Source organism: Anser cygnoides, chromosome 27, assembly GCF_040182565.1.
Source record: "Anser cygnoides isolate HZ-2024a breed goose chromosome 27, Taihu_goose_T2T_genome, whole genome shotgun sequence".
NCBI classification, from domain to species: domain Eukaryota; kingdom Metazoa; phylum Chordata; class Aves; order Anseriformes; family Anatidae; genus Anser; species Anser cygnoides.
Window position 1 is genome coordinate 4,133,700 of NC_089899.1, and position 27,578 is coordinate 4,161,277.

At 42.8% G+C, this 27,578-nt stretch overlaps 2 protein-coding genes across 12 annotated transcripts in view; both read right to left on the reverse strand.

Moving 5' to 3' along the window:
* Window positions 1-627: 627 nt before the first annotated feature.
* On the reverse strand, window positions 628-19,880 carry LONP1 (lon peptidase 1, mitochondrial). Its single transcript, XM_048077674.2, has 18 exons — window positions 19,478-19,880; window positions 17,779-17,867; window positions 17,253-17,372; window positions 15,574-15,802; window positions 14,982-15,043; window positions 14,251-14,380; window positions 13,766-13,849; window positions 12,360-12,580; window positions 10,538-10,676; window positions 8,823-9,001; window positions 7,593-7,680; window positions 5,992-6,114; window positions 5,175-5,291; window positions 4,739-4,879; window positions 4,488-4,653; window positions 3,127-3,335; window positions 1,680-1,844; window positions 628-1,009 (listed from the first exon to the last, which is right to left on the reverse strand). Exons 1-18 carry the CDS (start codon window positions 19,859-19,861, stop codon window positions 845-847), a joined length of 2,811 nt encoding a protein of 936 aa, XP_047933631.2. The 5' UTR covers window positions 19,862-19,880; the 3' UTR covers window positions 628-844.
* A 1,330-nt stretch (window positions 19,881-21,210) lies between these two features.
* The window catches only part of LOC106045680 (excitatory amino acid transporter 1-like), a 40,328-nt gene continuing 33,960 nt past the window's right edge, over window positions 21,211-27,578 (reverse strand). For 7 of the 11 annotated variants that reach the window (XM_013196293.3, XM_013196299.3, XM_013196298.3 and 4 more), the window contains one exon: window positions 26,978-27,400. In XM_013196293.3, the coding sequence (XP_013051747.2) occupies window positions 27,202-27,400 (199 nt within the window). In that variant the 3' untranslated portion in view covers window positions 26,978-27,201. Of the gene's footprint in view, window positions 22,974-23,643; window positions 23,681-25,780; window positions 26,787-26,977; window positions 27,401-27,578 lie in introns of those variants that run through there. The other 4 variants (XR_010826739.1, XR_001212904.3, XM_013196295.3 and 1 more) reach the window with 4 other exon arrangements.

The window sequence follows — 27,578 nt, forward strand, 5'->3', positions numbered from 1 at the left end:
CAAAAGGAAATACATTTCAAATGCTTCTTGGAACTACTCTTCAGCTATTTAATGAATCCTATTTAAGTTCAGTTTTTCTGGTGTTTGCCATTAGATGAAGTACTCAAGTTCTCTAGACCAAGCCTGTGTTTATTGATGTACAACTACTATTGACGTACAAATAGTCACATTAACACCTTTAATTCCTTTTTTTTCTTTTCCTCAGTGAGCATACTACAACTGCTATAGTGACAAAGACAGCCTATAATGGTGTGCAGTACTGACTACTGACACTGAGCGGGTCTTTCTTTTGTCCCAGTTTGCCCTCTTCCAGCTTGGGACTGTTACTGATGGTATGTGATTTATTCTGTAATAGAACCATTTTCCTCTGCAGCTGGATTTGCTATATCTACTGCAGTGTCCTAGGAGAATTTCAGTTTTCCCTCTAGCTTAGTGTGGGCTTTTAAGCCAAGACAGGGAGAGTACTCAACCACCAATACATGAGGACCACTTTATGTGTTTTAGTTAAATATTGCCTTAAGCAGATACTTGGATTTACAGTGAAATAACTGAAAACATTAGTCTCTTTCATACTTAAAGGAAAACTAGCTCCACTGCTGCTGGCTGATAAGATGCACATTCTCTAGGTAAAATTTCACAGCTTTATTTTTTCTTGGAAATACTTAAGTTGAATCATAATTCAATATGAAAGAGTGAGAAATACTTTATTCTACCAAAGCTCTAATTCATTTCAGCAGCTGCGCAGCAGCAATAGCTCCATGTCCCACTTTAGGACTGCCCCATTTCTGAGCTGAGGCAGAGCATTAAGGTACAAACCACCTTTCAGACATCGGGTTGTTGAACATCATCCTCCAGCCGAATCCAGTTTTGAAAATGCTATATCGAATACCTCATTGTAGTGCTCAACAAAATGCACTTCTAGTCCTTCTGTAATGAATCCAGCAAGGTCGTAATAATCCTTTTTATTCTCTGATGGCAAAATGATGCAGGTAACGCCTGCTCTCTTCGCCTATGGGGAAAAAGAAAATTATGCAGTCTGCGTGTTTAGTCCTAGAAATCCATCAATCTACTAAAACCAGATTCTCTCCCATTTCAGAAAGCAAGAACAAGCACAGTTATTAAGGAACATGATCTGGCTTTACTTTCTTCAGAGAGCAGCAAGGACATTACTTATAGAAGCTGTCGCTAGGACAGATCATATTTCAAGAGCTCAAGCCCCCAAAACACTTCCCAGTAGCTGCATGGGCAGATGAAGTGGGAGGCATTTTAGTAGGACTATGAAAGCACACCGGGGAGTGTTACGCTAATTCATAGTGTTTTACTGAGTTTTAGAAGCCTGCTCCAACTTCTCTGAGGATAAACCTTAAATTCAAATGAAGTTTATCAGACCAACCCACCACATCATGACCCACAGCACTGTTCTTCAGAGCCTTTCAATACAGACACATGCATCAGAAACAGCACGTTAAGTGGAACCCACTCATCAACTGGCAGGTTTTCACCCACTCTATGGGTGATCTTGCATTTATCTCTGGGGGCCCTTCACACTCCTGCAAGCACAGCTAGTCATCAGACCTGCAGACATCCCTATTATGTGTTATTCCTTCTGTAATGACTGCCATAAAGCAAAATACTCCTGAGATAAATCCATGATGCATGGAGACAGAGAGCGCTCTTACCGCAATAGTCTTCTCCTTGATTCCACCAACAGGAAGAATTTTTCCAGTTAATGACACCTCTCCAGTCATGGCCACATTCTGCCTCACTGGGCAATTCATGGCCAGCGATAGCAAAGCTGTTACTATAGTACACCCTGCACTTGGTCCATCCTTTGGTGTTGCTCCCTGTTTAAAAAAAAACAAAACACAATAAGCACAAAAAACCTTGTCTTTACCTCATTCAAAGAGTAGCAAAACCAAACAAAACCTTTGGTGCCATCGTAAAAGCAGCAATAGCAATTTCAGGTTGGTGAAAATTCACTACACAAAGCTTTTTGTGAAGTTGTCACCGATGGAATTCTTGAATCGGCCCATCTAGTAATAACTAGTAACTTATCATTCCTCATCTTATTCATATGGAATAAACCAAATGAGTCTGAAATTTGGTTTCTGGACTGATGCCACCATGATACTCATCAGGCTCAGGACTTGAGCAAGTTGCAATTAGCATCCTGAGCAAAAATGAGCGTGAATGCATTAAAGCTTTTTGTTGAACTAAGCCAACCATGGATGCAAGTAACAGAGGTCAGTATCACAAGGGAAGAGAGCATCAAGACTCACAAAATAATGGAGAACAATACTAAAAATCATTCAAGGCAGAAAATACTGTTCGGTTTACAACCCCCCCCAAAAAACAGGCCTAAACTAGTGACAGCTTGGATTTATCTGAGATCGAACAGATCTTTGAGGTGAAAGCCAAGGAAACAAATGTTTGAAGGAGCAGAGGAAGAGAAAGCATCTGCCGCTTTCTAATCCTCCAGGAAACCAATCGGTAACAACCAAGTTCCTATTGCAGAGAGCTGCAATAAGGAGACTCTGTACTATGGTAAATCATGCTTTAACAGAAGCAAAGCTTGGGTACAGTGGTAGGACAAACTCTGTCTTCAGTAAAGCACCTGCCCGAAACCTGTTAACACAGTATATTAGCACCTCTAAGGACTGTGCGCATTTATTCCCTATTCCAAACACTGGAGAAATGCAATCACTGACTAGGAACCACAGCACAGAGAAGCATTTTTAATAATGTGAAAATGACCTGAAGCCTTTATGAATGACTGGTAACACAGAGACAATAACTTCTTTAGCTGCAGACAAGCTTTTACCAGATTACTTAGCTCTGTGCCATGGTTCCACCACCTGCACAACAGGCCCAATAGCTACAACAGAAGCCTAAGATCGCTTGCAGTATTATCAGATCCCCTGTATTCTTGCCACGTTTGCTGCAGAAAGAAACGGACACATGGCTCATAAGAATGTTTTCACAGGATCCTGAGGAAAATGTCTTCTTTTCTAGGTTTTACTGCTAAGAGTGCATTCAACACATGGACAAATTGTTTCCCAACTTCATGCCATAGGTAGCAAGTAAGCCTAGCTGCTATGCACCTCTCTGAATTCTGAATCAGATTACCTCTGGCACATGCAAGTGGATATGGGAGGACATGAGGAAGTCATTGCTGGGTTCCTTCTGCATCAGAAATGCTCTTGCAAATGTGTAAGCTATTTTGGCACTCTCTTTCATTACATCTCCCAGTTGCCCTGTTACTTCAAGGGACCCATCCTTGTTCTCCTTGTCTTTGGGTCGCTTCAGGGATGTTTCAACGAACAGAGTGGAACCTCCTAAGAAAAAAAAAAAAGAAAAAGGACATTCTGAAAGAAGTTAAAGGAAAATTCGAGCAGGCGGCTTTGGTGATGCAGAAGCGATGTCAGATTTGAGTCTGTGGCCCTCTAACGAGGCAGAAGCTCTTGGGTAAAGAGCAATTGAAACCTGCTCTCCAGATCCCTTCAGAAAGCTTAGCTAGAATTCTCAGCAGACCGGCATTGACAGCCTCCATTTATTGCTTCTTTAGACTTTATACTACACCAACACAGATGCAACCCATATTTAGTGGAAATAAGCAGTTCTTATAAAGATTTCAGGCACTTTTTTGGCTACGAAGTAAGGCAAGTTCACACCATAACACTTGTGGCCAGTTCTGGTTTCCATTGTCAGACACCTCTTTACCTCCTCCACTATACTGATTATCTCCCTCCTAACTACTTCCAGGATTTCAATTCTACCAAAAGTCAATGAGAATACACAGGAGGCATATCTAAAAGCCCTATCCTTTAATATGTACTGTATTTCCTCTCAGTGGTATTCATAAACCTCCAAGTTACTATGGGGAGTAATCCAAGGACCTATGTAACTAGCCACCTCCACCCACCCCAACAGAGTGCTAGAATACCTGTATCTGCCCTTGACATCGAAAGCCAAGTCAGTGGTGAGACATCATGGAAGAGAGACAGCATGCCTCAGCTGTGCCGTAAGCACCTCCTGCTTTTAAGGAAGTAAGACAAGGTTTTGTCCTTGCTTTTAGCAAGTATTATGCTTTTAATCATCACTGTTCCTAATGGATGCAGTTCATACAGTATATGGAACATGAAGAGAAAACATTCTGGCCTGAAATCAAAATTAGCCTGGGCTTATAAAAAAGGGTCCCTTCTTTAGGGAAGAAGAGGTCAGAATCTAAAAAGCAACAGAAGTTAACATTACTGATGTCAGTAGAAGAACTTCGGTGGACCTGGTAGGGAGAATTCAGTTTAACTACCACTCAATTTTTGAAAATTATATGGAAATGTAGACACGCATTTCAGTTTTCCAGCTAGTACTTACCTTTCAGAACCTGCAGCCTCACCTCAATGCAGGGTAAGAGGAAGCATTTCTCCTGGAAATGCACATTTACCCAAAAGCCACTGTTTAACTGCACATTGGGTACCTGCACAACTTACCCATAGCTGTCCAGGCCAGACCCATCACCACTCCTGGAGGAGTGGTTTCATACATTCGATCCACAGTGAAGATGGGCTTTCCTACAAAGTCCTGCAGGTTTTCAGGTGTTACTTGGACCGTCTCTGCTTCTCCACTCACAATTTTATAGGCTGATTTTCTCAGTACCTGAGAGAGACAAGAATTTGTTTCTGTAGAAAAAGCTGAGAATGCTGAAGCAAAGAGGTCATAGTTACACATAATTTTCCCTTACCTTTTCTACTTGTTTCTGCAGATTCCTCACCCCACTCTCTCTGCAGTACTGCTTGATAAGAACAGTCAAGACATCCGATGTGATTTTGGCTTTGTTTTCATCCAAGCCACACAGAACTCGTGCTTGAGGGACCAAGTACCTCTGAAAGAGATCATTCAGCACATTCTTTTGTTAGTATTTGTGAAAAAGCCTAGTAGTTCCAATTTACTTAACTTCATTCTGCCATTTGCTCAATGCCATTTTCTAGAGTCCACAGACTGTCTGTTATAGAATGCTGGAATTATTTTAACTGGGTATTCAAATCAGGGGTACACTGTCCACAACACCATGTGCCTAATATTTGTTGATACAGTTGGATGTAAATATGTAAACCTGAAGCTGCCAAAAACATTTTTAGATATAATTCACAGTGCATCACTGAAGTAGTTTCTCTTACCTCTGCAATTGCAAGTTTCTCTTCTGCTACATATCCCGATACATTGATCACTTCCATTCTATCTCGTAGTGGCTCTGGAATGGTTTCTGTTACATTGGCAGTACAAATAAAAAGTACCTGAAAGCATAACCAGATCCTTTTAGGCATTTTCATTAAGCTGCTACTTTATTCCAAGCCGTACATCCTCACTGCATTTCTGCCTGAAGAGCTGGAGCAAGATCTGAAGGGATGGAACACGATCATGTTCTCTGTGAAGTCTGTTTTTTTATTACAGACAATGCTTTGGATTCTAGAACTACGTAATAGGATGTTCCCTATTGAAGCGTTACTGGACTTGGTGCTCACCAATGCAGACGAACTCATTAAAGAGGTTAAGATCAGTGCCAGTCTGGGCTGCAGTGTCCATGCCCTGGTGGAGTTTGTGATCTCGAGGAATACGGGCCTGGCAAAGAGCAAAGTCAGGACCCTGAACTTTCAAAGAGCGAACTTCCAGCTATTTAAAGACCTAGTGGAAGAGATCCCCTGGAACACTGTCCTTAGGGACAAAGGAACTGAACAGAGCTGGCAACTCTTGAAGGATGTTTTTCTTAGAGCACAAGAACTCTCCAACTCCCTGGGTAAGAAAGTGAGCAGGGAGGGCAGAAAACTCGGATGGCTGAGCAAGGACCTGCTGGCCAGCCTGAGGCACGAGAAAGAAATGCACAGGCAGTGGAAGCAGGGACATGTGGCCTGGAGACAAGGAGGTGATCCAAGACAGCCAAAACCTAACTTTTGATAAGTCTACACCTTAAGAACCATAAGAACCTAAGAACCTTACCTTTGATAAGTCCACAGGAACATCAAGGTAATGATCCAAGAAGTTAGAGTTTTGTTCTGGATCCAGCAGCTCTAGAAGTGCTGAGGATGGATCCCCCTGATATCCTCTTCCTATTTTATCCACCTATGGGAGACAAAATTTACATGCTACAAGACATTTCTCACCACAACAGATTGCCATGCAAAGATTCTTTAAAGTCTCCATCTCAAAATCTTCATGTGTTTGTTCATAAACAGCCACTACCAAGCTTTCTGTAGATTTACCCAAGTTACTACGATCTTACAGGCATGAGCATGTGACACACTAACAAGACACAGGACTCTTAAGAGTGGTGTGGAGAAGCACCACAAAGTCTCAGAAGCGTGCAGTTGGAAACAAATGAGTTAGCATGGATCAGTGGGCTACTATTTGCCAAACCAAGCTATATTCACAGAACAGAACACTTATTCCACAGTAGGAGGACTACAGGGTGCTAGCTTAAACCATTCCCCTAATATTTAATCTAAGATGCCTTACTTACTCTGCTCAAAGTGCAAAGTGTGTACTGTGGTGGTTTTACTAACTAAACCAATGCACACTCACGTAATACACACACACACAGCCACTCCAAACAGCTCAGCTAGAGGACTTGGCTACTTTCACAGAACCACAAACTGGCTGAGGTTGGAAAAGACCTCTGGAGGGCATCTTGTCCAGTCTCCCTGCTCAAGCAAGGCCACCTATAGAGCTGGCTGCCCAGGACCAGCTTTTGAGCATCTCCAAGGCTGCTGTCTCTTTCAGTGTTGTCTGTGTCCTCAGAAGGAGGACAGCTCTCAACAAGGTGCCTCTCCGTTGATTTTTCCCCCCATAAAGAGAAGAGTTAACTAGACAATAGTTACACAGTGTGCTGCTATGGCCAACACAAAGCTCCTCACCAACACCACTTAAGTAGAAGTGCCATGAGCTACAGATTTCATTATCTTTCAAATCATTACCAGTTACTTAAAGGTTTCACCACACGGCAACTTGTTACCCAGCTTCTTAGTCCTCCATACCATTCCCAAACCATCTGCTCTTGGTCTTTCCCCTGCATGGCACGTAATGGAACTGGAGACATCTCTGGTCCATTCCGAACACTTGCTTTTATATCCTGTCCTTACTTGTTTTCCGCAAAGCACTTGACTGGTAGACCTGACTCTTACTTATTCTCAAATCAGACCTGAAATTGACTGTAAGCATCTTACTCCTTATAGTATTGCTTTAGACTTGCCCAAAGTGACTTTTTCTAATAATCTTATGTTTCTGTGCACAATGGTACATTGACAACCAGGTAGGGAACATGAGATCTGCTGAATTCTCTGAATACTCAGCCAGCACCACTACAGTCCTCACGATCCAAATAACTGCAATTTAAAGAGAAGAGCACAACTGAAATATAAAAGTTGAAGTCTGTTATAGGAAGAGAAAAAAAAGGTCTAAGGTATCACTGTCACCTTAAGAACCAGAGAGGCCAGCATAATTTAAAAACAAAGAACAATCTAGCTACTGCTGCACCTTTCCTGTCGGTGTCAATACTTGACACATGTTTTTAACAGCAAAAACTAGAAAAGCAGATACATCACCTCATCGATCAGTATAAGTGGATTCTCTGTCTTGGTCTTCTTCAGACACTGGATGATTTTTCCTGGCATCGCTCCAACATAGGTCCTCCTGTTTTACCAGAGACCATGTTTAGGGAAGAACCATGCAGTACAGCGCACATCACACAACACAGCATGCAGATGGTGCAACAGGTATATCCTGCTGCAAAACAAGTCTGTATTTCTTTAATATCTATCAAAAGCATTCTCCATCACCATACTAAGCACCCAGACCCATTTAGTCTGTTTCTACTAGAGATCAGACTTGAATTTTGTCAGAATACTCCTGGACTGCAGTTTTTAATCTTTAGTTTTAATCTCTTTTAAATCTGTGAGAAGCAAATAGGTAAGGCTAAGTGAGAGGGGCGAATAGCAACTTCTTGGTTTTAGTTAAAGGAATGTTAGAAAAGGGAACATTTCGTTCCCTCACTTGGTAGACAGAGAAAAAGGAGGATCAGTGTAAATCAAGAGGTACACTGAAGGTATTTACTGCTAGCAGCAAAACACAATCCTGCTAGAGGAACAGGCAGAAGCAGAGCAGCAAGAGGATAAAAACACAATGAATGCCAGGAGGCACAGAGCAGAGAACTTCCTGAAAAGCATCTAAAATATTTCTCTCTGCTTCTGTATCACACAGGGCAGAACCTCACAGGTTCAATCTATACTGCAGAATGGTTACTCTTCTTACTAGTTTGAAAAAATTGCTAGTTTTAAGGCATACACAGAGGAAAAATAACCTCCTGGCAGGGGCTGCTTTACTGATTTTTGTATTCAGTTCTCATTCCTCCATGAATATTCTTGTTCCCAAGTTTTCCTCATGCAGCACCTCTCTCCTGATCATTCAGACACCAAATCTCAGTTACACTTGAAAACAAGTGAATCACCTTGTTCAAATTATCCCCATTCTCTAGTGCTGGCAATTATAGACAAACATGAATTAACATTTGGCACCTAAGTCTAATGCTTTTGGAAAGCTCTCACAACTTTTCAAAGATCTCCTGTAAACATAAATAAAAAGCAGGGAGCAGTTGCATTTCGAGGCATGGATATTATTTTGATGAACTCCTCCCTTTGCTATCATTTTCACCTCTTCCTATACGCCAACTCTTGCTGAAAGGAGTTGGAGAACAGAGATCCAACTTCAGTCACACTCCTATTTTGACAATGTTCATAAAAATTGCTGGACAGAGAAATTGCTCAAAGTACACTGACCTGTGTCCTTTTATTTCTGCCACATCAGTCATCCCTCCAACACTGAAGCGGAAGTACTCTCTGTTTAGGGCTCTGGCAATGGAGCGGGCAATGCTGGTTTTGCCAACCCCAGGGGGGCCATAAAAACACAGGATTTTCCCTTGGGTGGATCCTCGCAGCTGGCTGACTGCTATGAATTCCTGCACAACAGATGAAGCACCAGTAGCGAAGAGGGCAACTGCAGCATATTTATCTTTGGGTCAAGCAACACTTACAAAATGAGCATCATACACAAAACTGGTCCCCAAAGGAGCTGGAGAGGGCAAGGGGAGAAGTTAAGTCAGATTACTGGTGCAACTCTTCCACTGCATGGAATCAACCGCATCAGTAATCAAATCCACAGACCTGCATGATGCAACTCAATCTGCTTCTGTATAAAGATTGGGCATAGACAGCATAAATAGCACTAGTGCTGATGAGCAGCATGGCTGGCTGATACTCAAAAGGGATTGCCTGTTTGCTGATGTGCAACAATTGGCTTACTGTAAATCATTTAAAATAATGAATTAGATAGTGGGATTAATTCATAAGTCTTGGGTGCTACTAGGGAAAGCATCCCCCTTTCAGGATCAGAGGGAAGACATTTCACAACCTTTACCTTTTTCTATAGACTGGAACAAAGCAATTTAATAAAAATAAAGATCCAGGATGTCTAAGAATTTATGGTTTGTTATATACATCAATATCTCACTGGTAGCTTAGGAGGTGCCTCTACAACTTCTGTTTCTGTGCACAGTGATTACTGAGGTGGCCTAACTGCAATCAGTTCTGCCCACAAGGTAACACAGAGCTGTGCTACATACAGCACATGGAACAAAGAGAACCTGCCTTAATGCACCCTTGGAAGGAAATGGCATCTAGATCAAGTTGAAGGCTAGCTGTACTCGGTAGCTTCACCAAATCTGGCAAGGTCTCGCTGCAATTTGTAACACAAAGTCAGTATTTGCACCTGCCTCCTCTCTACAGGGCATTTTCACGCACTCCTCCCAGAATCCTGCCAACACTGGGGTTGTGTTTCACTGCTTGAAACCACTGGCTGGCTAAAAGCAGGATCCTATTCCTGTCCTCTGGAGAGGCAGGCAGCTCCCACTGCAAGTTTCTGCAACCTGTTGCAAGTATCTAGTCTTATATACAACAGCGTCGCTAACAATGGTACGTGCAGGTGGGACACCTTCAGGCAAAAGTGAGGGAAGCTGTGGAACGAGGCAACGCTACAAACCCTTCAGCTTCCAACACAACTCTAGGGACAGGTAAACAACTCTAGGGACAGGTAAAGGTCATGAGGCAAACATGCATCTTAGCTAACATCTCCCCCTGCCTTAACTGGAGAGATTTAAGTAGTGGTTCAATATACTTTGGAAGAGCTGAAGCTTTGCCTGTCACGATGAACCATTTTCATGATACATTGATTTAAATCCAGAGATTGCTCCCCTTGGATATTTATTCATTTCCTCAGCATTAAGTAACAAAAGAGGTATATTGTCATTTAAATCAGAACATGACTTTCATTGTCACTGGCAATTAAACACATTAATTTTTCACCAGAACATTTCTACAGCTTTCTGTGATTCGTGAACTAATGCAAATTCAATGGAGAGCCATAAGCTGAAACACAAACGAACTGCCCAATGTCAGGCAGAGCGTGAAGTTGTGCTCTCTGCCCATTCCTGCCTTACCAGGATTCGCTTCTTGACATCATCCATTCCATAATGATCCTCCTCCAGAACTGCTCGGGCTCTGGTCAGCTCCAGGTTCTCCTCGCTGCACTTGCCCCACGGGATGGATGTCAGCCAGTCCAAGTAGTTCCGTGTAACACTGCCAGAAACACACAAGTGAGAGTGATTTAACAACAAGCAGCTCACACTCCCCACTACCTTTCAAAATAACCGCACCTAAAACAAATGGGGTATAAATTGTACTCATGAACAGGGGACTATGAAAATATTATCGTGATCTGAGCAGTCACTGTTAACTTTTCATTGATGTCTTCATTCCCTTGCCCCTTCCCCAGAAAATCAAAACTGTTGTCTCAGAAAAGCAAAATCTATGAAAAAGAACCATGGCCTGGGCTGTAATTCTTTTCTGTTGAACTCCCACGTCAGCTTACTCTCTTTGCTTGCATTACTTAGGAGACAAAGGCTGTCGGCTTGCCACGACTATCCCACATGAGCATTTATAGCTAGAATCACATGGTCGCAGCAAACACTGCATAAAAATCCAGTTTGTAGTGAAGCAAGGCTTGAAAACAAGACCTGTTTGTTATCCAGTGGGTGCACAGCAATGCTGGAATTAAACTTAGAGGTAATACTGGCTTTGTGGTTATTTATTTTTACGCCTGATCCTACAGTCTGGTATCACCAACTAACACAAGCATACACTGCTCCCTTTTATGAGACATTTGAAAACATGCTGTGACTTTGCCAAAAGTTCTGGTCTAACATTCTAGCAATAAAACAGACTTTTAATTTTAACTACAGATAATTATCAATGAAAAAAAAAAAACAACCAGACCCACCTAATTTGGACAGAAGGAAACTGCTAAACAATACTGACACTTTTCCACTATGGTATACTCCCCTCACCATGCTTCAGAAGCGGAAGATGTGAAATATGTCAGAGCAGGAATTTTCTGCCTGTGACAAGTTTCTATTTTGCCTGTGAAAATCCTCAGTAATATTTGTTTAAAAAAAAAAAAAGCAGCACCTCCAATGTACTGTTCAAAAACTTGGAGTGCTGCACACAATTTCCCTGTATGATTTCTTGGTGTTGTGCTGGTTCTTGTCTGAAGCTGAGTGAAATTTTTTGTAAGCTCTGCATGACTGTTAACTGTTTGAATCAGGCTATGAAATTTAAAAACAGCAAACTAGGATTGTCTGCTTTCCCAGTGGACGAAGACAACATAAAGAAAGCTTCCTGGTACAAGAACAAGGAAAAAGAGCTGGATGTGTGCTATGACAGAAATATTTCAGACTGGGAGAAAAGGATGTTAATGCAGAAACTAATGGTAGAGGTAAGCAGTTTAAACAGACTACTACTGAGGAGAACACGTGTGTAAAAGCAGCACTCATTGGTTCTAAAACTCTGCACACTCAGCTCAGCTAACACAACACACAGCCAGTGTTGTGTTAGCTACTCGTTTCTTTTTCTCTTGCATCTAATGAAAACACCTAAGAACAAGAGAGAAGAGACAAACTTAAGGACTGTAGGAATCACCACATTTTTCATGAGGAGGAAAAGAACTGTACTTATACAGAGCATTAGGTTGCAAGAGAAGAGCTAAAATGTTACAAAAAAGGTCAAATACAGTAAAACCCTGGAGATTTAGAGAAGACTCCAACAACTACGGTGTGATCAGATGCTACATTCAGGGAAAACAATTACAACAAAAAGAGAAAAGAAACACTTAATGTAAGAGCTTCACAGAACCAGACAGATTTCTCTCATTTCTCTAATTCCACTAACTAATCCTGATAGCAGAGGATACAACCATGCGCTCACTTGAATTCCGAGGAGTGATTATCCAGCAAGCCCAACTTGTTCAACTCTTCGTCAATCACATCCATAACATGCTTTGGCACTACCAGATCTTTTAGTCGCTCACGGAATTTTTCTTCTATAGCATCCTTGTCCTCTTTTTCTAGACCTAGCTCTTTTTTAATGATCTTCAGCTGCTCCTGGAGAAGATACTTGCGATGCGTCTGCTTGATCTTCTCCTCAACCTAAACACAGCAACAAGTATCGTTACTGTTCTGTTCCTGGTACCACCAAGAAACATCAAATGCTTCCAAACATTTCTGAGTTACAACCTCCTCAGCAGCTGAAAATACAACAGAAATCTTCATTTGAAGCATGTTCTAATGTAACAGGAGACTCTATTTGTACCATTTCAAACACTCTGACAACACTATCTCCACGACTGTTTTTGTGTATATGTACATATATACGGATATACTATAAGCTGGAGCATTTTTGCAAACAACTCTGGAAATGACCTGCAAAAAAATGAGCCTCCTTAAGAGCACAGTCCCATAGGGGACTATGCATTTTACCTTCACACACCTCTGACATACCATTAACTTCTCATTCTTCTATGCCCACTATCCAAGCATATTTAGGAGCTGTGCAGTTTCATTTATCTCACGGAAGGGAAAGCTGTAGTTCATCCTTCTTGTTCTCCACTTAGGAAATTTGACTTGACTGACATTTCAGTTTTTTAGACAATCATCAGGATCCCAAAGTTCTTTTCACAAAGTTCTTTTCTATACAGATGCCCGGCCTGTTGCATGGGTTATTCCAACCCATGTGTGGAACTATGAATTTCTCTTTGCTGAACTTGAGGAGGTTCTTACTGACTCTCTGAGAGACAGCACTACCAGCCAGCTGCAGTTTAGAGTTCATACTGTTGATCATAACCCTTTCTGAGCCAATTTTTTCACCCACCTTGTAGTTCATCCTTCTAGTCCATATCCCCCCATTTGAACCTAAGAACACTAAAGAGGACCACCACAAAGGCCTTGCTAACATCAAGGTACACAATACATATTGTTCTCCCTTTGTCCTCTAGGCCTTCTTATCTGAGAAGATAATCATTTTGGTCAGGCACAGTTTGCTCTTTGAAAATCCCTTCTGGCTCTTCCAAATCATCTCCTTCTCCTTCATTTGTCTGCACAGGCTTCCACGAGAAAGCAGATTTAACATCAGATTCTGTATTACTTTTACAAATGTGCAAGAAAAATCAAGTTTCTAATGGAAAAAGGGTACCAAATATGAACTCTAAAATAATCTAATTCCTTTAGAGCGTGTGCCATGGTTTTGCTTTAAAATTCATCACTGGCAGTGCTAAGCACCACACTGGTGGACATGATATAAATATATGCAAGATCCACGTTACTTGAAAGACTTACCTCCCTTCCAAGACGTTGCTGAAGTTTGCTCAACTCATATTCCTTCTTAAGAAGGGAAAGGGCTTTGTAAAGCCTTTTAGGAATCTGGAAATGATAGATACAAAATGAGTTTTCAGGCACTGTAGTCATGTCAGCTCCCTGTACAAAAGGCTATCATCCAGAATAAAAAGCTCCAACAGGTTGCCTGGGAGATACATTTTCTAATTCTCCAGCACCCACAGATGTAGAAAGACCAACCATTTAGCAATCCTGCAACACGCAACCAGTACGTTTGCCACCAAAGATGCAGAGCATCCTTTTCCCGAAGGCAAGTTATTAATTACTCACTATATCCTTCAGCAGGAAACTCATCACTGATATTAACTGATATCATCAAATGCAGTACTGAAGTCTCCTCTGTAGTGAAGCTAGTAGAGAAACCATGACATACGGCATAACCACTTTTGGTTCAGCTAATACAGCTTTAGTTAAAAGTTTCATCTTACACTGGTTTCTTCCAAGATATCTTGAAGTTCGTGCGACTCTGCTCCTGTTAGTGCTGCACCCATGTCACTCAGATAGATAGGGTTATCTACCACACGTTGTCCAGCTTGCATCATCTGAAGCACGGACTCTCTAGCAAAATGGAAATAAAAACCAAAATGCTCAGTAAATACGTACATTCATAAGGGAGTAACATTATGGGGTTATTTACTTGTTATAATGGTAAAGAAATTAAATGCTGCTCAGTTTCATAGCAAAGTAACTTTAAAAAAACTTTTAAAAAGTTTTTAAAAATTTTACTAAGCCAGTGGTCAGTACCAAATGCATACACCACTTGATGAAAGGAATGATCAATGATAAATATAATCAACTAGGTGATATGTTATCTCAATAGTCACATAAAACTTTTGTGTCCCACTACACTAAGCCTCTTATTATGCTCATATTACATGCATCAGACTGTGACGGTTATTGCAGTGAGCTTCACTTAGATCCAAACCACCTGCTGCAAGTCCAGTTGTCCTATTTCATATCCAAACTTCACACAAGGTTTCAAAAGTTCCCCTCTTTTACTAACAGTGGTTGCTAAAGCTTAAATCCCTAAACAAACTTCTAGGTGGCAATTCAGCAAGTTCTTTGTTACAGCGAAAGGACAAATGGAACAGAAAATCTCAGGGTACTCCAGCCTGAGAATACACTGTTCCCAAGGCAGGGAAGCGTGGGAAATATGTACCTGTACAAAGGGTTCAGGGCAATGATGTCCCGGATTGTTTTGACAATTTCTGCAGTAAGAGCCTATAAACACAAGAAAGATTTAATCAAGAAAAAGACTGGAAAAGGGCAAGGACTCAGTATAAACACAATATTCCCCAACCTCTCCACTGTGGGAGCTCAAAAACACAGCCCCTATCCACCCGTCTCCAACGCTGTGCTGAAATGGTATTTCATGTCAGGGCAGCTACTTCTCCTGGGAGGCAAGGGCTGCAGGCTGGCTTCCTGCATGTACAAAACTTGTTATGGGACAGAGATACGGTCAGGTTGACCACTCAAGTCACCTTGCAGCAAAGGTTCGGTTTGATAAAGGATATTACACAGACTTCAACAAAGCTTCATGCCTTCAGTCAGCAATTTTTTGAAGTGACTGATTCTAAGGAATTGAGTAAACCATTATTTTCATAAAGTCCCCTCAGGCAGTGACTATGAGAAAAAGGAAATGATTTCCAAAGCCTGAAATTAGAGCTTCGCTTTAGAACTCTTCCTTTAAGCAAGAAATGTGGATGCAATTCTACAGGACAGGTTGAGGCTTGCATGATTAATTCACTTACTTTAACCTCTTCTGTGATCTGAAAATCTTCATGAACCACATTCTCTACTTCTACCATGAGAACTTCTTGTGAGGAAGCAGCTACAGGATCTAGTACCACTTCCACAGCTTGGTCCTTTGCTCCTGACTCCTCTTCAGCCTCTTTCTTAGAGCGTTTCTGTTTCCTTCTAGCTTTCTGTTTGTTTTCAGGTTCCTCAGGCTCAACCTCTAGCTGCCTGTTTATACGAATCCTGAAAGCCAAAAGAAACCAGATACAACCAATTCTCCTCTGCTGTATGTAACTTCAGCTCTTCAGCATGAAAAGGAAAGAGTTGTATTTTGAATAAACTAAAATTCCCAAATTTGACAAAGGCAACTAATAGACTGTATGTATTTTGATAAGATTTAGGTTTGGGTTCATTCTGTCAAAATAAGGCTTGATTTAGTAAAACAGTAAAGTGACAGATATGGATGGGACTTAAGTAATTTTACAGTGAGTAAGTATTCTCTATTCACAGTGACTAAGTATTCAAAAAAAAGTTAACTGATTTGCCTACTTCTGTTTCTGCTGTCCAGATTTTGACAGGTTAGCTTTCTCAAACAAAATCATAAATAGCTGGAAGAAGTAACAGGAGGCTTTTCTGAAGGAAGATGGATACCTAAGCTGCTCCCACTGCGTCAAATTATTATGTACTTACGATTGTGTCGTGACATTAAGTGGAGAGTTAAAGGAATGGGCTGTTAAAATATGCTTCAGCAAACAAAGACACCTCCTACTATTTCCTCTGCATCTAATATGAACCCTGAAAGGTTCGTTCAGTACTTGGATATAGTTTCAGAATAATTTTTTCTCCTCAATACTTCCTGAATGTTTTCCTGTTAGCTTAATGTGGGACGTAAGACATTTAAAAATGGATCAGGTTATCAAGTCAAAACCCCTTTGCGCTCCTTCTGAAAAGCTCATGTCCAAGTTCAGTTCCTCAACAAAGTTTTTAAGCTCTAAAGCTCATCTGTCTTTGCTTGCCTTTCTTCCAACAATAACACTAGTCTAAAAAATACACTATTGTGCTTACCTTGTGTGTATTCTTAGATCACTACAAATGAATTCCACTATTTCTAAAGATCATTGTTCGTTTCAGACTGTAGCTTGCCCCTTTCCTTCCTCAAGTTCTCATTATAAACACATTCATAAAGATGCTGCTGCCACATTCCAGAAAGTGTATGGGAAAAGCTAAGGGAGGGATTTAGAAATGACAGGACCCACGCTTGTAGGACACCACATTTCATTATTTTGGCTGCTGATATAACAATTTCCTTTTCTATATTTTTCCCCCAAAATGCAGCATGCTCCTCAGATCTGATATCCAGTCTGGTTCCTCCTGTGGACATGACTGAACAGTGCTCTCCATCTCAATCAAATAAAGACCAATTCCCCACATCTTGAATGCTTGTTTACATCACATTATGGTTTATGGAAGAATGACATGCACGAGGCTCTTCTTTTTGGAGGTTAACCTGCTGCATCTGCATCAGTACGCAGAATATTGCGTCTGAATACTGTCAGAATACATCGTGGTAACAAAATAAAAGCTTGTTGTACAAGAGTTGCATACGGAACTGCATATTCATGGTGAAAATGATAAAGGAATGTATCTTTAGAAAAAAATTCTGACAAGATGTGGTGGAAGTACAAGTAATTACCTTCGGTGCCCCATGACTATCATACGCAACTTGTCTCCGAGGTCTTGCATTTCATGAATCTGTACAAAAGTTCCCATCTGGTAGATTTCATTCAGATCCTCCACTACATCAGATTCATTGCTATTGAGAAACAAACAGAGTAGATATTCACAATCTTGAGAAAGCAGGTAAAATATAAAAAAGGAAAAAAACAATCACTGTTTGCAGAACTTCAAATTGGATTCAGGAGCAAAGACTGTTCACATTATTCCCACTGTCACCACCATGTCCCTTTCCAAATCACTCAGCTATCTGGATGGTTCATCCCCCTCCCAAACAACAACAGCTTTCCTACAGCAAGACTCAAGTCCCTGGCAGTGCTGGTGGTGGTAACGGAAACTTTCATAGTCAGAGAATGGTCCAAGCATATATACAAATTTCTCTAACGCTATCCAAGGCAGGGAATCTCAGATGACAGCCTTTTGTGTAAATGTAGGCTAGTCGGGGAATTACTTTATTGTTAAAAAGATCAAGAGAAACAACTTACTTGTCATCCTTTTTAAGGAATACACCAGCGTAAGGCTGAGCAAGACGAACTTTCCTCCTCAGCAGCTCCACCAGCTTCTTATTTTTCACCTAGGACAATAAGTGTGAAGTCAGATGGAGATCTTCCATACGCTTTGAACCCTCAGTGTGTAAGAGCAGGCATGGTGAAACCCTTTGAATTACAAAGTCTAATCTTTGCTCTTTCTAGTCTTGCCTTCATTAAGGGGCGGTAAAACGGAAGCAGAAGAATATTAGAGAAACATGAAAACTGAGTATGCAAGACAAGTCACTGAGTACATAAGACTAACTTGAAAGCAAGGGAAGAAATCAGGCCTAAATTGTACAAATCTTCTGAGCAAGAAACTTCTCAGGCACTTGAGCAACACTTTTCTAGTATTTCTATTGCTATCACTTCAGTACCTGTGTGTCCCAGCTCTCCACTCCTACTAGACAGCTAGTCCAACCCTCCCCATCAACCCATCTGGTCTAATTTAAATCCTCATATCCAAAGCCTGCCCCGTTCCTTATCTCCTACAGCCCCACCAGCCTACCCAGGGGCCCTTCCATATTCACAATAGCACCTTGCTTTGTCAATAAAACAATTAATGGTAGCTCAATGAATTCACAGGATAAAAGACAGCATTTAACAACTGCCTGAATGTAAGACCTGACCTGTGCTCTGAAATTAATCATTTATATATAGAAGTGTCATATGATTACATGCCTGAAGATCACAATAATACACAAGCTTCTACATCCCCCAACACAGCTACAAAGCCACTAGAATTTGCATATATTAGATTTAGACATGCAGAAAAAAAAATCCAGTAGAAATTATATTAGGATAAATAGCACTACACGAACAGGGAATTATCGGTTCAATATTTGTTACGTTTCCTCCAAAACTGGTTTGGAAAAATACTGTCGGGTAGTACAAATATGAGTGTTTGTTCCAAAGTGATTACTTTTCAGGAAGAGAAAATATTTCTGCCTTGTGAGCTCACATCACATGTCAAAGATCAAACTTATATTTATGAAAATTAACTACGGGAGTGCAGAGAGGAGGGCTCGTGCTCTGAAATTTTGCGATTACCATCCTGTCTCAGCATCCCCTCCCACCTTAGCAGCGCTGCTCTACACCGAACTCAAGCCTTCCCCTTGCACCTCACCGATTACTGCCTTCACAAAAATATTCCTCTTGGTGCCACGGCACAAGCCCACGAAGCTAAACCAAGGACGCTTTTCCTTAACCTTCAGCAAAGGAACGAGGGGAGGACGGCGACCTCTGGAAGAGTTCCCGCGTGATTCCGCCCCAAAGGCAGCATAACGGGCTCTGATGCAATACTTGTGAAACCGTCCGTCCGCTGCTAGCCCAAAAACGCAACGTTCCAGTAAAATCAGACCACTGAAAACAAACACGAAGAAGCAGAAGGCCGTCGAGCGTGCCACACCGTGCTGCCCTCCCGAGTAAATAACCGGGCTCTGTAAATAATAAGGACTAAGGCTTCCACCAGAAAGGCACCGCCGCTACCACGAGCAGGGGGGGAAGCTCCCGAGCCCGGTGCCTGGGCTCCAGGGGAGCCGCAGGGGAGCCGCAGGACCCGGCGGGCGCTGCCTGACGGAGCCGGGGGCCGGGCACGGCTCCGAGCTGCAGCCCCGGGTTCCCCCCCCCCCCCGGGGGCCGTGGCGGCGCCGCTCACCTCGATGATCTTGATGAAGCGAGGGAAGACCGGGTTGCGCGTCACGGCGATGAGGGGCACGTTGGGGAAATGCTCCGGGACCATCAGCGGCGTCAGCGCTGTCATCACCGGCGCGGCCCCGCCGGGGTCCGCCCCGCCGCCGCCGCCGCCGTCCTCGGCTCCTCCGCCGCCGCCCTCCAGCGCGTCGCCCCCCGCCAGGCCGCCGGGGCCCCACTGGTGCCACCGCGGGGCAGTGCTGAAGGCGGCGCGGGCCGGCGGCGCGGGGCTCGGCTGGGCCGCGGGGCCCGGGGAAGCGGAGGCGGCCGCCAAGAGGCGGCGCCGCGAGGGCCCCAGCAGCGCCGGCCGCCAGCGCCCGCAGAGCCGCAAGCAGCGGGCGGCCGCCATGCTGCCGGCGGGCGCTGCCGCACTTCCGTCCCGTTCCGCCCCGCTCCGCTCCGCGCAGGCGCCGGGGGAGCCGCGGGCCGCCGGGCCCCGCCGCGCGTGGGGCCGCGCACGTCCGCTGCCAGCGGCTGGGGCCACCCCCCAGGGGTCGCGGGTTCGCGTCCCGGCTCGGCCGGGTGCCGGCGGGCTTGCGGGAGTAGGAGCGGAGGGGTGTGGAGGGGCTGGGCGGGCGGCTGCTGCTGCTGCTGCTGCTGCTGCTGCTGCTGCTGCTGCTGCTGCTGCTGCTGCTGCTGCTCTGAGGGGGGAGGCTCGCCCGGGAGGCAAGTGTGGAGAAACCGAATTGCCCTGGCTGAAACGAGGAGAGAAATGAAGGGAATCGGGTGTGATGCTGGAAGAGAAAAGTGCACCACAGCACCTCCCCGAGAGGCTGGGGAAGAGTGGGAAGAAAGGCCACACAGTCCCGTACGTTCGCTGTACCTGGGCAGGTCCCTTCCCACTAGAGAAAGGGCCCTACGCAGGCAGTGCCCTGCAGCTCCTTTGGTCAAGGCTCTGTAAGGACTCCGGCCGTGCCCTCAGTGGGACAAGACCTCAGTGGTTACCCAGAGTAGGGTGCCCAGGGCCACGTCCAGGTGGTTTTTGGAGATCTCCAAGGAGGGAGACTCCATAGCCTTTCTGGGCAGCCTGTGCCTGTGCTCCATCACCCACCCAGCACAGCAGTGCTTGCTGGTGTTCAGACTGAGCCTCCCGTGTCTCTGATTGTGCCCATGGCCTCTCGTCCTGGCACTGGGTACCACTGACAAGAGTCTGGCTACATCCCCTTTGCACCCTCCCTTCAGACTTTTATATACGTTGGTAAGACCCCTCTCCTCCTCCCCAAGCCTCCACTTCTCCAGCCTGAACAGTCCCAGCTCTGAGCCTTTCGTCACAGAGGTGCTGCAGTCCCTTCATCACCTTTGTGGCCCCTTGTTGGACTCTCTCCAATAGCTCCATCTCTTGTAATGGGGAGCACAGCACTGGACGCAGTGCTCCAGGTGTGGCCTCACCAGTGCTGAGTAGAGTGTAAGGATCACCCCCCTTGACCTGCTGGCAATGCTGCTCGTAACACAACGCAGAATGCCATTAGCCTTCTTTGCCACAAGGTCACATTCCTTGCCCATGCCCAACTTGGTGTTTGCCAGGACCGTCAGGTACTTTTCTGCAAACTTCATTCCAAGCTGTTTGGCCTTCAAAATGTACTGGTGTGTCATGTTAAACACATAAAGATGTGTGATGCCTAATGCTAAAAGTAACATTCCTAACTGTCGTGGTTCCGAGGAAAAATATTAGAAAAAAAAAAAAAGAATTGAAAAGCATCATGGAAAAAATTCCCTTTATTTTTCAAATATGCAATCTTTATTAACACTGAAACTCACAGCATGAAGAGGAAGGCCTTGGAAATTAACATAGTCAAACTGCCAGAATGCTACAAACACGCTATATAGCAGTGATTTCCAGTTATTTCTTTCATCCTTGGGTATAGCAAAAGGACGTGATTTCAGGACAGATCGTATGGGCAGATCTGGCTCCTGAGACAGTGTACACATATCACATACTTAATGTGATTCATGGCCTATTGTGTGAAAATCCATATTCTTCATCTATTTTCTCTTTTTAAATTAATTTTGAAGAGATGTGTCCTAATCCAAGAGCTCCTCATGTAGAAAGCATTGAGATAACTCCCTATTTCATTCCAAATATTGCCCATCTGATCATTAGGAATAAATTGTTTGCCAAAAGGAGAAACTTGGATAATTTCTGCAACTAGAAGCTGCTACTGCAGTGAAGAAAAGACTGCATAAACTCTCAAATATCTGATAATTTAAAAAGACAGCTGATAAAATGATTTCATATTGTCAATTATGCAGTTTTGAAGGCTGAGTTAGTACAAGGTCAGTGTTTGGGTTTGGAAAGAATACAAACACTTTCATATTCTTGGCTGAGCTCTTGAAAGACTGCCTCTTTGCAAGGTTAGACACATCAGGGACTGGAGTCCTTGGGATATATGCAGGGAATTCAAAGATGAAGTGGAGAGTTCTCTCCACACGTTGATAAGTTCTAATTATGTCACCAGCAGGTACAACTCAAAAGCAGCATGCATTGAGCTCCTTCCTGACAAACCGTGCTTTAGAAGACTCATTACGGGAAAGATATGAAATAGCCTCTGCTGTTTTAAGGATAGAATTAGTTATGCATATCAAGTCAGGCATCAAAATTAAGTATGCAGCTTCACAGAGCGAGAGTTTAGTATCTTCTTTCCCATTTGGATTAGCAACAAAAAAGTTAACTCTGTGTATATATGTATGTATTTGTGCACACGCGCCCCTTTCATATATATATATATAAGCCTATATATATATTTATATCTATATATATATATACCGATATATATATACCTATACACACAAACACACACACACATATATACATAAACAAATTCCTAACAATACTGTCTGGGTATTGTAAACAGATAGACAATCCCAATCATAAATTGGTTAACAACATGGGTAAACACCAGAGCTAAAAAATATCATCTGAATTCTGAAATTCCCCACGGTAGACTGGTTTGCAGTATTCAAAAATGACTACTTGTTTGTGCTCCGTTAATTTTGTGTGGAAGGTAGGAAATCACAAATGGCCAGCCTTGGAGTGTACTACTTTGTGGGAACAACTGAGGACATTTTGATGCAATGTGACATGGAGAGCCCCTTTTGTGGTATGATTACATATCTGCTAACAGCAACTGAAAACAGGTTAGAGTCCTGCTGATTTTTATTGAAGTATCATTAGGATCCTTTCAGATAGCTTTTGAAAATGATCAAGCTAGAAGGACCCTTCGCAATATCTCTAAACCAGAAAGCACGTGCATATATTATAAAGCCAGAAGGGACCCTTATGATCATCTAGTTTGACTCTAGGTATAACCCAAGCCACAGACTTCCCAAAACTGATTCCTATTTGAGCTAGAGTCCAATCCGTCAATCTTTTCTTCCAGTTCATCCATCAGTTTGTCCTTTATATACAGGAGACTTCTTCAGGATTAGAATTCAATGCTTTCTTGAGAAGTTGGACAAATAGTCTGCAAAAAGAAGAAAAGAAGAAAAACTAGATTCAATTCAATATGGACAAATAGAAATTACTATATTTAGGTAACAATGATCAGCAGCACAAACACAGGCTGGGAAATTACTAGCTAGGCAGCAGTTCTGCTTAAAATGATGTAGGAATTAGCATGGATTACCACTGCTATCAGTGCTGTCATGCTGTTGTGAAAAAATCAAGCATTTTACTGGATTTTGTAAGCAGGTCTGTTCTTTATGATGGGTTAGACTCAAGTCAGCTGAGCTGTGTTAATGGTAAGTTAGTGCTGTCTTAGCCACTGCAGATACAAGCTAATGCAGTGTATCTTAAAACTCTTTGATTAAGATCCACTCTTTGGACACAGCCATCTCATCAAAGTTAGAGTCTAACCTTACTAAGATTTAAGATAAGCTGAACAGACTTGAACTTGCTGTAGGTATGCGTCATGGACAGTTACCTTGATCAGCTGAAGCAGAGCATGCTGTTAAACTATGGTAACTTGAGTCTAAGATCTAAATCTTCATGTACATGAAGTAGTCTTTCCTCAGTGCTTAGCACTAATAAATCTTTAGTTGGATTGTTGTGTCAAATTTTAGTTACTCCACTTTAAGAAAGATGTGGAAGAGCGAGGAAAAAGTCCAGAGGACAGGAATGTGAATGATTATTACCTGTGAGGGTATACTGAAAGAACTGGGCCTGTTTAGTCTAGAAAGGAGAAGAGCAGACATTACAATACCATTCATACAAGATAAAAATGCTGCAAAGAGGAGGATAATAATCTCTTATCCTACTCACTGGGACAGGACAAGAAATAATGTCCTTGCATCGTAACAAGAGAGATTTATGTCAGAGAAGAAAAAAAATGCATTGGAACACTTAACTTGGAGATCAGAAGAGCTTAACAAGCAGCTTTTGGGATTGTTTTGGATCTAGCTCCTGCTGCCTGGGAGCATAGGATGTCCTAGATGACTTCTTGGGGTCTTTTCCAGCTCTATTTTCTATAAGTCCCATAAAAGACAGGAAAAAAATATCCCATGTATGCTGAAAATCATAGTAACTGCTCTCTATTCCTGGGTATAAACAGCAAGTAATTATGACCAAGAAGATTTGAGCAGTTGGATTGTGTTGTTTTAACATCTCAGACATTCTTGAGTGATGTATTCCTGTGAGTGCTATTTACAGTCCTACACCCAGGATGACTGTCTTAGAAGCTATTCTTGTATTTTGAACATTTATAATCCTTTAACTGAATGTGGAGAATAATAAACACTGCTGTGAACTAAGTGTTCTGGCCTTCTGCTTGAAAGGTTTACTTTTGCCTCAAAAGTTGGACTATAATAGTTTATAAAAATGAGAAAGAAACAATTGGTAACTTTTCTCGTTTTAGACTTAGCAACCTTGATATTGTAGCCACATTTCTAGCTGTTATGGGGCAGTTAACATCCATTTATTTGTTTTACAGCTACAGAAACCAAAACACAGATGGAAAATCATCAGTCAGAGTATGTGGACCAGTTTGGTCCCTGAGGTCCTGGACCCACAGGTGTAGCCAGCCTTCCCTCTGGGATACCTGACTTTGGGCACCCAATGGCAGGTAAGACTAGCAAAATAACATTAACCAGAGCTCCTTCGGGTTCCTTCTGAGTTTGTCAGACTGATTTTTTTTTAGAACTGGTCTTGGATTGGGAAGTGATAGTCCAGCCAACTTAAATAGCATAGTTCAGGCGTTAAGAATGAGAAAACCCAAAGTGTAAGATAGAAATATTCTGTCCACGTTACTGTGGCAGGGATGAAGGTAATTAATGCAAAGGTACAGGATAGATTTTTTTATCTGTCCCTGCCTCTGAGCTGAAAAAGTACAAATTTGTTCAATGCTAATGTCCGTTTGTAGAAGCCAAGGCCCACTCTTGATTATCATCTCAGCTTGATACTTGATGAACAAGGGTCTAATTCCCATTTACCTCCTCCTTCCTTTTAAACAGAATTTTAACTGTCTAGTTGTTATGCACAGGTCAGGTCCCATATGAAAGCCAACACTCATTGAGCTGGGAGATTTTTTACTTGTTCCTGTTACATTCCTGTAACCAAGCAAAACTTAGGAAACAGTTATGACAGCTGCAAATGTCATCTTTTCCTAAGTTCAGCAGCATATTCCCCACAATGCCAATTTCTTGGCCATGTGTATTCTAATGAAGAGTTTATTATCTTCTGCTGTTAACCAGCAGTCTTCCACTATCTCAGTTTAGAAAAAAAATGACCATCACCTTTCAGGGACCAAAATACCACCGGCTTATACAGTTGCTCTCAGTTGCTTTTACTGATGACAGTCTCAGAAGAGGAAGGGTGCACTGCACCAGCTAAAGCACGCAGGAGGTCGAAATCTATACATCTAAGAATGTTTTAGCTGATGGTATAGGAATAATATTTGTGAAGAACAATCAGATACATAACCGTACAACAGCAGCTTGCCCCTGCTAGCATAGATCTCTTGTCAGAACAAGTAACCTGCCTCCAGTGGTCAGGAAACAGCCTGCTGCCATGGGGTCTGGGGCCAACTACTACTAAGCAGGACTACAATACAATTCTTCTGTGTTATCCGTTTTTATCTGAAAGAGATGCATTTGACTGTTTATCTCAGATTCCCAGCTATATCCCAACCCATAAAAATAGAAAACTGTGTTTACCTACAGGCTGTGGAACATGGCAGCACAAATATATAACCCTGCCAGTCCTGAAGGACCAAAAAGAGCCTCAGGATCTGGCTTTGGGCACCTCAAGAAATGTGTTCTAGGAAGTTTTGCTTACACTGAGGAGCTAAAGACGGGCAGGTGTGACTGTAGTTGGAAAAGCTGCCTCGAGCAGATGCCTCTGGGGTCTTCTGTCCTGTGGTCCACTTAGAGGTGCCTCTCAGTGTATGGCTAGGGTTTTGGATGGAAAGGATCATTCTGGGAAGCCAGGGTAGAGGGTTTAAGAGATATACTGAGTCTGGAGTAATGAGCAGACTGGTTGATATCCTCAATCAAGTTTAGATAGCTCAGCTGTGCTGGGAGGCTGTTTGCTGCTGTTTCTGGACTTTCAGAAGTAGAACAGTTACAACAGAGTAGCCCCCAAACTGTGGATCCTTTCCATCTTCAAAGATGGGTCTTAGATACTCATTTTCTGGATGTTCACGGAGATGACCTGAAGATTATGGAGCAAGTCCTGCTGGTCCTGTTTACTGATGTGAGACATACAGGCTCTGTTCCTCTGTTCCATGGAAGGGGGATAGAGCATGGATGAAGCAGGTCCCTACTTGTCGCTTGGACCTATGAGATGATCCAGATGTCATGTGGGCTTATGCCCATGTGTGAAACAGAAACCGAACTCTATTTGGTAGGAACTGAGAAATTTATCCTGATGAAAACTACATTTATAAGTTTGGGGTCTTTAATTGCTGCTTTCACGATCCTTTAGCTGCTGCCATTATTAAAAAGCCAGTATGACCTCTATTTGTACTACCAGCCAGCACAATAAGCCCTGTCCCTGCTTTATGGTGCCACATTCCTTCAGGAGCTGGGCGACATTAATACCTACAGCCAGAAAGGTTGCCAGAGGAGCAAGAAGCCTTCAGGAAGCATTAGTGGTGTTACTGTGCAAACACCAGGACTGTGAGCAAGGAGGACACTGGGTTTTTCATAAACACTTGCCAGAGAAGAGTTGAACAGGAGTGCTGGGGCTCTCCAGAGATCTCCACACGGCCAATGCTAAAAGCTTTACATGCTCAGGGGAAGCCACTGACCAAATAAAGGCTTTGCTGCTCTGCAGCTGTTTCCTGCAGGAAGGAGACATCATGGCAATATTCTGGTGCCAGTCCACAGGTGGTGGTGTCACCAACCCACTTTGTCACTTAACTATGCTCATACTTAAGCTCAGAGATGAGGGAGCTCTTAGTCCAGCTCATTCACTGAGTCTTAGTTACTCAGGTCAAACTCTTGGATCCCAATAAGAATGACTAAATCAGGCTTTTGTGGAACAAAAGTTTCTTTGCAGTTTAATTTTCTCTTCTTTAATGTCAGTCGGAAAGAGATAGGGGAGAAATGGGATCAGGGAAACTGCATGTGGGAGAGGGAGGAGAAAAGTGTAGATCTTTGAAAGTGGATCTTTCTCTGTTCTCCACTCTGTCCTCCAAGACTTCTTTTTCAAGTCTTAGCTTTTTACAGCATTAATTTGATCTCTGCTGCCTGATTTCACAGTGCTGTCTCACTCCTGGGGTGCCAGAGGGTGTCGTTCTGTGGGCAGACCAGGTGGGAAGGCTGCTGTTTCTCCTCTATCACAGAATTACCAAGTTCGCAGTCCTGTGCATCCAGCTCGTGCCGGGAGAGATGCTCCACAATGCCAGCACCCAGAGAATCCCCCAGGACATTGGTGGTCGTTCTAAGGCGGTCTCTGAAAAATCAGAGAGAAAAATGAAATGCGGCTTCTTAGTATCAGCTAAGGGGATGAAGAATATTTCAAGAAACATGAAGTTTTCTTCAATGAAACTTTTTCTACTTTTCAAGTCACTCTAATAATTGGCATTTCAATATTTACAGAGAAATTACTCCCAGAGAGCTTCCTTCATTGC